Below are 11,852 nucleotides of genomic sequence, written 5' to 3'. Positions count from 1 at the left end.
AAAAGTAGCTTCTCTGCCGGGAGCCAGCGAGGGAAATCCTACCCGTGGCAAAGGTCAACTGGGGAAGAGACCTGACGGGCAAAGGCTAATCAGGACTCGAGGAACCCCCTGGACTTACCTGAGCATCTACCCCAAAGAAAACCGGAGTCTGACTGCTTTACTATCTTACGCCTCTTATCAAGTCCTCTAATACTTACGGGGGCTTCCCCCCAACCACCTTTCTCTGAAAACATTAATTCAGAGCTGTAGTTTAAAAGTTCTCCTCGGCTTAATAAGAGTGTTCCAATCCAAGCCCCTCTGATAGCTTTCTAACTTGCATGACAAGTTTGTCCGGGCTCTTACAACTATGAGTGTGACTGTTTATAGCCTCCCAGCCATGCAAGGACAGAAAGCCTAATATTCTAAAATACAGGAATCTGTTGAAGAAGTTAAAATCATTAGAGTAGTACTAAAAAAGATTTCATTGTTGAATCAATGCTTGCTGCAAAGTTTCCTCTATCCATTGTATCCTTGGAAATATATTAATCACATATAGAGAATATAAGTAGTAGCCTTTGATTTAACCACATCAGATCTTAAGTTAATAAATTCCTTTCTTGCAGCTCACTACACCAGTGCCTTATAGGAATGTAACTTTGTTATGTGTCTAGCACCTGACTCTAGGAAAGTCACCTTAAAAGAATATAAGCCTTTTACTTGCTAACTAACCTATTGTTAGGAGAGAGGGCCATAAACTGTTAGCAGGCCCCCTGGCCAGAAGAGGATGTAAACCACCTAAAACTTTTATCACAAGACACACAAAAATAAGCCCTGATCCTGATAAGGGTCAAGACTGCTGACCCCACGCGATTTTGGCGTGACTCTATACCTCCCTTTCTCTGTTTCTTATGCGCATAACTTAGGGTATAAAAGCAGCACTGGAAAATAAAGTTTTGGGCCTTGCTCACTGAAGCTTGGTCTCCCTGTGTCGTTCTTTCTCTTTTTCCATCCTTTTCTCTATTCTCCTTTTTCTGGTTGAGATCCTTGGAGCGCTGGGCCCTCTGAGTTTACTTATCTGCCTGGGCTTCTAAGACCCACTCAAGGGGGTGCCCTGGTGGGGTGCCTCCAGTGATTCGAGAGGGCGCCTGCGGCCTACGTAAACAGAGCAAGCCCCGTGCTGGGGTTTTATTGGTTTCCAGCATAAACCAAGGAATCATCAGCCCCTGTCTCTCTTTCTCTCTGACGCCGACGCCGTTCATCCCGAGGATACCCTGGGTCATATCGAGGCTGGTCCCCGATACTTTTCTTCCCAAACCAGTCAACAGTTTGTGCCCAAGTCTACCACAAATGCTGTGGGGACCTGAAGGTGTGTGCGAGAAAGGGGATCCAGGCCTTCAGGATAGTTAAACTTGACTTGGGGAGATAAGACATATTCTCATGAGGAGTTCCCAGTGCCAGCAAAACGGACAGCTGTCTTATTAGGAATATGGGGATGCTATCACTTGGCCTATTACTTGCATAAATGACAAAGCTTTCCTCAAAATAGGCAAGAAATCCATGCCATCTATTTCAAATATATTGGAGTACAATGAATATACAATAAACAAAAAAATACAATAAACAAAAGAGTTTGCGGATGTAATAAGTAACATACCAGTGTGCGATAGTAGGCAAGATGGGGCGAGAGTCCTGTTTCTGGAGCTTTTGTTTGTTTGCTTTTTGGTCACACTATGGGGCACAGAGGATCTTAGTTCCCTGACCAGGGATTGAACCCATGCCCCCTACAGTGGAAGCTCAGAGTCTTAACCACTAGACCACCAGGGAAGTCCTGGGATGAGAGTCTTAATGACCAAAACATCACCTAAACTCAGGAAAGGAAGTCAGGGAAAAAAGGAATGGTTTTGCTATTATTACCTCAGTGGCAACAGCAAAGGAGAGTGGCTTTTCTTGAAACCCAGGGGTGTGTTAAGAATAAGCTGCTGGACTAGGTTCTCCGAGGTTCAGGTTTTAATCCTAATTCCTTCACAATCACATCCTCTCTTGCCCTGGTTTTCTACCTGTACTACTTAAGGTTTGAACTAGATGATGGCTAATACTCCTTTAATGAACACTTCTGGTAACCCTTTCCTTGATAAATATATCCCCTTTCCATCTCCTCTGTTCCCCCTCCCACCCCCACTAAGTTACAATGTATAACATTAAATTATTCATGAATCAATGACTTTAGTTTTTTGTGTTTATATATTGCTGGCTTTATGGCAACTGGCTAACAAAGCAAAATTCAAATTCAGATTGTTAACATCATCAGTTTATATTCAGTTCAGTTCAGTTCAGTCGCTCAGTCGTGTCCGACTCTCCGCGACCCCATGAACTACAGCACACCAGGCCTCCCTGTCCATCACCAACTCCCGGAGTTCACTCAAACTCATGTCCACAGAGTCGGTGATGCCATCCAGCCATCTCATTCTCCGTCGTCCCCTTCTCCTCCCGCCCCCAACCTTTCCCAGCATCAGAGTCTTTTCCAGTGAGTCAACTCATCGCATGAGGTGGCCAAAGTATTGCAGTTTCAGCTTTAGCATCAGTCCCTCCAATCAGTTTATATTATCTAGTCTTAATAACCTAGCCAGATTAGTGTGGCTTATTACTCAATGTTGTTACAAGAAGTTTTGGCATAGCTATAATTGCCAATGGTGAAGATCAACTCAAATACTGATGTATTCATTGCTTTTAGCTGGTTTAAAATTGGCTTGGCTACACAGCAACCAAGAGTAAGAAAATGTTTAACTTCTTTTTTAAGACAATCCAGTGACAAAATCTAAGTATGACTTTGGTATAAAATGGTTACATAAATATCCTTTCATCTTCAGTCTTACTAAACACATGGTGTTCAGTAAAAAAAAAAAAAATTAAGAGTAGAAGATAAATATGGGTTGCAATAGCAAACTATTTCTATTATCACTTTAATGTTGGAAATCTTATTTGGACATCTGAATGTTAGGACAATTAACATCTAGCAACAGCAATGAACTCAAATAAAATGAACTCCAATAAAATGCTAAACAATACAACACTCTTTTAAGTCATTTCAAGACAGAGGAAAAAGAAATCCAAAATGGAAAAGGAAGAACATACTCAAGCTTCCATATCACATTATGGTATGATAAGGTATGACATCATACCATAGTACATTATGGCATGATAAGGAGAATAAAAACAAAAATAAATCAGATAATTGAGAAATATGCTGGAGAAGTTTTTCAAATACTATGCTTGCTTGTATCTACTAGCTCCACTCTACACTTTAAAATTTGGCCAAATTTTCAAAGTATTTGTTAAACAGTTCCTGCATCTGACATATGTTTCCAGGATACTTCTGACATTGATATAAGAGATTATAAAACATTTAGAAATGAAAATGTTACTCTCCAACAAAAAACACTGTAACTTCCAAGCTTCTGTATTCACAAGATGGAAAAACATTTGGAAAATAGTAGCTTTCAGTTTTAAAATGTTCAAATAATATACTTTAAAACAAACACAAAAAGTGTAATTGTTCAAGGCAGGGAAGAGACAAGTCTAAATAAAATAAGATCTTAAAATTTATTCTAGGAGACATTCCCTTTCCTTTGCAGTCTCAATCTTCTTTACTCCATAATAAGTAAATTATTTTATCCCTTCAGCTGGGAAGGACAATTTTTACTCTACCAAGGTGATGACAGGACCACTTCAGTGCTCACCCAGCAAGAAACGCATAAATATGAAGTAGCGTCAACTAGATCAAATGAAGTGTACGCAAGAATTGCTTTGCAATGCATTAATTTAGGAACTCAGCAGAGAGGCTCCTACTATATCTAGCTGATCTAAACTTGAGCTCATGATAACACTGCACGAAGCTATGGTAGATAAAAGTGATAGGTAACGCCAATAGAACAATTCCACTGACAACACAAACTCCTCCAAGAATTCTTCCAGGCACTGTGATAGGATACATATCTCCATAGCCAACTGTAGTCATAGAGATAATCACCCACCAGCAGGCAGCGGGGATGCTGGCGAAGTCCTTGTTGGATGTTTCCAGGTCCAACCCATGTTCAAGAAGCTGAGAAAGTGCACTAAAGATTGCCATGGCAACACAAATGAAGACAAGTAACATAACCATCTCCCGGTAGCATCGTTTGAGAGTCAAACCAAGTGTCTGAAGACCAATGAAGTGACGGGCCAGCTTAATCACCCAAAAAATCCTCATCATTCTAAGCACCCGCAAGGTGACTCCAGCCCTCTGGAGTTGAGAGTTCTCGCCTGTAAATACAGTCATTAACACGGAGATGTAATACGGTGTGATTGCCAGTAAATCAATGATGTTCAGGGGTCTCTTGACAAACTCACACTTGTTTTTGGAGACGATGAACCTCACGATGCACTCCGCAGTGAACCAACCTATGCAGATAGCTTCAATTATCCTGTCAAGAGAACAAAAGAAGAATTGATCATTTTATTTTTAAGCATTTTAATAGCTCTTAAATTTCTTCAGATAGTACTATACTGACATACTAATTTAGTTACTTTTCCAGAAAACATAAAAGAACAGAGAGCATCACCAACATCATCAGACCCACCAGGATACAACAGAACAACAAATACTTCAACAAATGAAAACTGAACTTGATGAAGTTCTTATTAATATACAGCACGTAATACCATTAAAAAATGTGTTTGCTTATCACTAATACTGTAGAAAAATCTCTTACATGGTGGCTTGAAATTAACTTACACTCAGCTTGCCACAATAAGAAATGTTATTCCATGAGGATAGTGGTTCTCTAGTGTGATGTAAGTTATTAGGTGAATCAGAAGGACATGGTTCCTACAGACAGTGGACACACCCAAGTTTTTGATGATTTATTTCTTGGTAAATAAGACTGAACTCAAGATCATTTCCTAAAATGTTAGTTATTTCTTTTTCTCTACAGGCTTGTGTGGGAGACACTGAATCTGAGCCTGCTTTTAGGCTTTGCAGGAATGCCAATGCCTTCGCCGGGAGAGCACCAGCTCATGACCATCCGTATCACGAGCATCACAGTGGAAAAAAGGCTGAAGATTCCTACAATGGAGCAAAATAATCACTAGAATTTTCCCAAAGACCCAACTAGTTTGCTTGTTTGTTTTCCAAAGCTGTTTGCATGCATCATGTATTTTTTTAAATATAAGGTCACATTTTACCTAGATCAGTATTTACCAACCTCTTCACATTACTGCACACACAGAAAAGCATGTACTTAATAGACCATACTGACATCAGGGGTAGCATTTCTGAAGTGGAAGCAACTGGCCTTGCTTCACACTCCCCAAGGCTGAGGAATTAAGTCTCAGCATACTGGTTAGGAAGGCCTGATAAACAGTGAGAGATAAGGCTAAAGTGATTTTTAATTAAATTACATTTTAAAACTCAAATTGAAAGTTATAATTGAGACGTCCTCGGTTGGTTAAGAATCTTAACCAATCTTCCAGTTGGTTAAGAATCTGTCTTCCAATGCAGTGGACGCAGGTTTGATTCCTGCTTGGGGAGCTAAGATCTCACATGTCTCAGAGCACCTGAGCCCACATCACAGCTAGAGAGGCCACGCACCGTGACGAAAGAGCCCGTGTGCCGCAACTAAGACTCAACGCAGCCCGAAGAGTACATAAGCACGTATTTTTTAAAGACATAATAATCATTATACCATCATTCATTTTTTCCCACTTAATTCAGTCTTGCTGCTGACCTAGTCCCAAACCTGAGAAGTACGATGGAGAGAGAAGAAAATAAAGCAGGTGGGATGGTAAGGTTTGTGGGGTGACAATTTGAAAAGAATCACCCACGGTGCATTGCACAGAACACAAAGTGCACTGTATCTTACTCATGGAAATGAATAAATAAAATGAACCATGTTCCCCTACTACAAATTCTGGGAAAGACTGAGGGCAGGAGGAGAAGGGGGCGATAGAGGATGAGATGGTTGGATGGCATCACTGACTCAATGGATGTGAGTTTGAGCAAACTCCGGGAGATTGTGAAGGACAAGGAAGCCTGGCACGCTGCAATCCATGGGGTCACAAACAGTCAGACACAACTTAGCCACTGAACAACAACAATCTACTTACAGTGGTTCCCAGAGCCACAGAGATTAATTTTCTTTATTTCTTGAATAGGTGATAAATTCACATGGTTTAAGTTTCAAAGGTTAAAAAAAAGTATAGAGTGCCCTATTCCCCCAGCACTCAGCTCCTCAGTGTTCATCTCCGTCCCGATTCCTCAGGGCCCTGGTTAGAAGGGCAAGAGCCACCGACCACCGAGAAAGCGGAAACCTAAGTGTATTAATTTCTTGAGACTACTGTAAAAACTTGGTGGCTTAAGACTAGAGAAATCTACTTTTTCACAGATCCAGAGGTCAGAAGTGCCAAATCATTACAATCAAGCCAAAATCAAGGGTGAGGAGGACCCACTCCCTCCGGAGGCTCCAGGGTAGAATCCGTCCCTCACCTCCTCCAGTTGGCATCCCTTGGCTTGGAGCCACATCACTCCTATCTCTGCCTCCGTGGCCACTGTGTTAAATCTCCCTCTGCTTCCACCGTGTAAGGATACATGTGTAAGGATATACCATGTAAGGATACATTTGATAGCATTTAGAGCCTCTGGGACAACGCAAGACACACTCCCATCTCAAGGTTCTTAACGTAATCATATCTGCACGATTCCTTTTGATATATAAGGCAATATCCACCAGGGGCTACCCAGGTGGCGATAGTGGTAAAGAACCTGCCTGCCAATGCAGGTAGACATAACGGACACAGGTTCGATCCCTGGGTTGGGAAGATCCCCTGGAGGAGGACACGGCAACCCACTCCACTATTCTTGCCTGGAGAATCACATGGACAGAGGAGCCTCACGGGCTACAGTCCATAGGGTCGCAAAGAGTCAGACATGACTAAAGTGACTAAGCATGCACAGTGTAAACAGGTTACCAGCAATTAGGACCTGCCTTTTTTTGTGGAGAGGGAGGGATTACTTTTCAGCCTACAAACAAACCAACCAGGAAGATGAGGTCCAAAGTGAAAGTAATCCAACCTACTGCCTGGTGAGGGAGGTCAGCCAATGAAATCACAGCTGTCCCTGTTTCTCTATTACCTGCTGCTCGGCACACAGACCCCATTAATCGGTGGCTGGCAGCAGCTTCTCTGTCCCCATTAGACTATCAATAAAAGCTACTGCCATAATGGTTTCTATGAGCCCCAAGGCTTAGAAAACTGGGATGGTAACGAAACTTGGCAGATCTAGAAAACAAGAGGATGAGTTTTTTCAATACGCAGTTTTTATAAACATAATACCATGCGTTCCTTCTCCCTGACAATGCTCATCACATACGCCATGTGTTCCCCCATATCTCTAGCCCTTTGCAATTAGGCAGGGTCATGTGACCAGTTCTGATCAATGAGCTGTGAGCAAAATGACTACAGTTCAGGGCAGAGGCAATGAAGAGTAGGTGGGAATTCTCTTCCCTGCCATGGCAACCTGAAAGGCACATGTCCTAAGAGGATCCAAGATGGTATCGTCTCTTATCAGCTCAAGTCCCTGGGTATATGTGCAGAGAAAGACAGACATTCCCCATCCTGACTCTGACTGGATATGGTGTGTGAGCAACCAATAAATCTTTGTTGTGTTAAGCCACCAAGATTTCTAAGTTGGCTGTTTGTTGTTGATGTTGTTTAGTTGCTAAGTCATGTCTGACTCTTTTGCAACTCCAAGGACTGTAGCCCACCAGGATTCTCTCTGCCCACGGGATTTCCCAGGCAAGAATACTGGAGTGGGTTGCATTTCTTCCTCCAGAGGATCTTCCCGACCCCTGGTTTGAACTTCCGTCTCCTGCATTAGCAGATGGATTCTTTACCACTGAGCCACCACGGAAGCCTATCCAAGGTAATAAACTGAAATTTACTTACTGAAATTCAGTAAGTAATAATATATGCACTCAAAAGGGATCGCAAGAGCACAAAGCAATCATAATAATAGTTTTCTTAGATCAGCTGCGGGTCTTCCCCGTTCCCCAGCTAAAGTACGTCTCCTCTCCAGCCAGACAAGAGCAAGAGCTCTGGACCTGATGCAGAGAGCCCTGCTGCTGTTCTCGCTCTGATCTTCTAAAGGGCTCTCCCAGCAATAAAATCCTAAGATTCGATTAAATTAAGAAGAGTAAAAATGCTAATTGTGCCAAAAACACCAGAACATTTTCAGCTAATTACTTCCACTAGCAGCCAAATTGTTCAGATTTAAAAGAAGGAAATCCAAATGATGCGAAATAATCTTTCAGTAAGGAAATTTCAAAGAGATAAAGTCATCTGTAATAAGGCCCACTGGGCTCCTCCTGCCCCAACCCCCAAGTCAGACACAGTTTATACAGAATTCCACGCAAAAGGGATGAATCAGTGAGAAACCCCAGGCATCCCTCTTTCACCAAGGATTATGCCAAAGCATTCTCCAACAACAAACACCACTAAGCCTGCCAAACCTCCCCATGTTTCCAAATGGCACTGTCGCCAATGCCACCTCCAGCAACTGATGGAAAACTTGAGTGTTGTGTTACTGAGCATTACAGACAACGATTGGGTACTCCGTGGGCTACTTGTACAAAAAACAAGTTGAAAAAAAAAGAACAGAAGATACTGAAGGACACCAGAAGCCTCAAAGCCCATTCTGATTTCTTTTGAGGCCCAAAGATATAGAAGCTAATGAATTTACAGCCTAAAATATAGTTCCCACTTATGCAGGCTTTTCAACTGGGCAGACATCATCTCATTTAACCTTTTTAAAGAACTCTAGGGCGTGTGTATTTCTGTGAATACCTCCATTTTACAGATGACAAAACTGAGGCTGAAAGTTAAACATCTCTTCAAGATCACATAATGAAGAAATTGCTACAGCACAGGTAATGAAACCCAGATTCTACTGGGCTTTGAAGCACTAAGGAACATCTGAACATGCTTATAATTGTATGGCAATGTTCACTGTTAATATTAAATGATATATGTCAATCTCTTCATCTCCATGGTTGATGTATTAAAGCAGATTTTTCACACTGCTAGTTCTTAATCCATTAATGGATCAAAATTGACAAAGGTCTTTTTTTCGGAAATTAAAAAGAAACACTAGAGTGCATCAAAGTGTAAAACTTTTGCTTCAGTTATATATAATTGTATACTAAATTACGATGAAAAATGTACTCCTTTCTGTAGGCACTGCTGCTGCTGCTGCTACTAAGCCGCTTCAGTCGTGTCCGACTCTGTGCGACCCCATAGACAGCAGCCCGCCAGGCTCCCCCGTCCCTGGGATTCTCCAGGCAAGAACACTGGAGTGGGTTGCCATTTACCACCTCAAAACTTGCTGGCAATCACCAGTCATTCTAATTCCCTTAACTGATCCCTCATAATAGAAGGCACTTATGGCAATGACTCAGAGGTTTACAAACAGGCTCCACAGGAGAACAAATGCTTTTAGTGCTAACGAGTTCTAGAACCACGCCCTCTTGCCTGCAAAAGAGACTAGGGCAGGACAGGAGACCATTAACTATGTGGTGTGAGGTGAACCTCCGCCTCCATCTGGGTACTATATTCTCATCTTTTCCCCCTCATTATTCTATTTTGAAAATTTTCAAACATGGAACAAATTTATTAATATTTTAAATATACTTGCTTATCACCTATTCACCCCTTTATCCAGGTATTAATCTATCTTTTGGGAGGGATGCATTTTAAAGTAAATCCAGGACTTCCTTGCTGGCACAGTGGATAAGAATCTGCCTGGCACCGCAGGAGGCATGAGCTCAATCCCTGGTCCAGGAAGATCCTACATGCTGAGGGGCAGCTAAGCCTCTGCACCGCAACTATTGAGCCTGTATTCTAGAGGCCGGGAGCCGCACCTACTGAGGCCTGAGTGCCCGAGAGCCCAGGCTCTGCAACAAGAGAAGCCACCACAATCAGAAGCACTGCAACCAGAGAAAAGCTACACAGCAAGGAAGACCCAGCACAGCCAAAAATAATAACTAAATAAAATTATTTTTAAAAAGCCATGAAGATCCAGACAAGCCAAAAATAATTAATTTAAAAATAAAGTAAATCCAGACATCAAGGCATTTCCATCTGAAAACTTCAGAGTGCATATTATTAGCCAGAGTTCAATATTTGTTTCATTTTTTCTTTTGATTTGAACTTTACATGCAATGGAGCACACAAACCTTGAGTGCACATTAACTGAGGTTTGACAAATGCATGACTTCTATAACCAAAACTCCTATTAAGATGTAGAGCATTCACATCACCTGAGAGGTCCCTGCCTTATTCATCTTTGTATCTCCTGCCTTTACTTCCCAAGTTCATCAGACACATAACAAGTGTTAAACAGCTTTTTGCCCAGTACAATATAAGTGACCTTGACAGAACCTGAAGGACAAGAATGGCTTCTTCTGGAAGCTTTATAGGATAACTGAAGTCTGCCATCAAAAATGGTGCTGAATTCAGTTGGACCCTTGTCTTACACCAAGTACAAAAATTAACTCAACATGAATTAAAGCTAAATGTAAGACCTAGGATAATTTTTTTTTAATTCCTAGAAGAAAACATAGAGGGAATGCTTCATGACATTGGACTTGGCCATGATTTCTTGGATATGACACAGAAAGAACATACAACAAATGTAAAAAGAAACAAATGAGATTTACCTCTAACTTAAAAGCTTTTGTGTATCAACAAACACAACTGAGTGAAAAGGCAAGCTACAGAAAACATTTGCAAATCATACGTCTGATGAGAGATTAATATCCAGAACACATGTCAAACCCCTACAACTCAACAACAAAAAATCAAGTAACCTGACTTAAAAACGAGCAAACGACCTGCATAGACATTTCTCAAAGATGATACACAAATGGCCAACAAGCATTTGAAAAGATGCTCTATGTCACTAATCATCTGAGAAATGAAATCATCAAAATCATCAGAAGATACCATCTCACATCCATTAGGATACCTACTATTAGAAACAGAAAACAAGTGCTGATGAGTATGTGGTGAAATTGAAATCTCTGTGTGCTATTGTTAGGACTGCAAATAGTGCAGCAGTTATGGAAAACAGCACCAAAGCGCCTCAAAAAATTAAAAACAGAACTTCATATAATCCAGCAATCCCACTTCCGGGTGAATACCCAAAAGAATTGAAAGCAGGACGTGGAAGACCTGTGTTCACAGCAGGTGGAAGGAACCCAAACGCCCACGGATGAAGGAATCAATAAACAGAACGTGCCATAGTCTTACAGAGGAATATTATTCGCTTTACAAAGGAAGAAAATTCTGTCACATGCTAAAAAAATGGATGAACCTTCAGGACATTATACTGAGTGAAAGAAAGGCATCACACACACACAAAGACAAATACTGTATGATTCTACCTATATGGGCTTCCCTGGTAGCTCAGATGGTAAAGAATCCACCTGCAATGCAGGAGACCCCGGTTCAATTCCTGGGTTGGGAAGTTCCCCCGGAGAAGGGATAGGCTATCCACTCTAGCATTCTTGGGCTTCACTGTGGCTCAGCTGGTAAAGAATCCGCCTGCAATGCAGGAGACCTGGGTTCAATCCTTGGGTTGAGAAGATCCCCTGGAGAAGGGAAAGGCTACCTACTCCAGTATTCTGGTCTTGAGAATTTCAAGGACTGTATAGTCCATGGGGTTGCAAAGGGTTGGATGTGAATGAGCAACTTTCACTTTCACCCATATGAGGTATATAAAGTAGTCAAATTTAAAAGTAGAGTGGTGGTTACCAGGGGCTGAGGGAAAAGGAAAAAGAGAAACT

The 11,852-nt window shown here is 41.6% G+C and overlaps 1 protein-coding gene across 2 annotated transcripts in view; it reads right to left on the bottom strand.

Annotated features, from left to right (window-relative positions):
* Positions 1 to 2,412: 2,412 nt before the first annotated feature.
* The window catches only part of KCNG3 (potassium voltage-gated channel modifier subfamily G member 3), a 51,028-nt gene continuing 41,588 nt past the window's right edge, over positions 2,413 to 11,852 (bottom strand). For both annotated transcript variants that reach the window (XM_055399933.2, XM_055399934.2), the window contains exon 2: positions 2,413 to 4,439. In XM_055399933.2, the coding sequence (XP_055255908.1) occupies positions 3,794 to 4,439 (646 nt within the window). In that variant the 3' untranslated portion in view covers positions 2,413 to 3,793. The remainder of the gene's footprint in view (positions 4,440 to 11,852) is intronic.

The sequence above is a fragment of the Moschus berezovskii genome, chromosome 11, assembly GCF_049115385.1.
Source record: "Moschus berezovskii isolate FMDL1 chromosome 11, NW_MosBer_1.0, whole genome shotgun sequence".
Taxonomy (NCBI): domain Eukaryota; kingdom Metazoa; phylum Chordata; class Mammalia; order Artiodactyla; family Moschidae; genus Moschus; species Moschus berezovskii.
The sequence above is the reverse complement of the archived record's forward strand: the minus strand, read 5'-3'. Positions and strand labels throughout refer to the sequence as shown.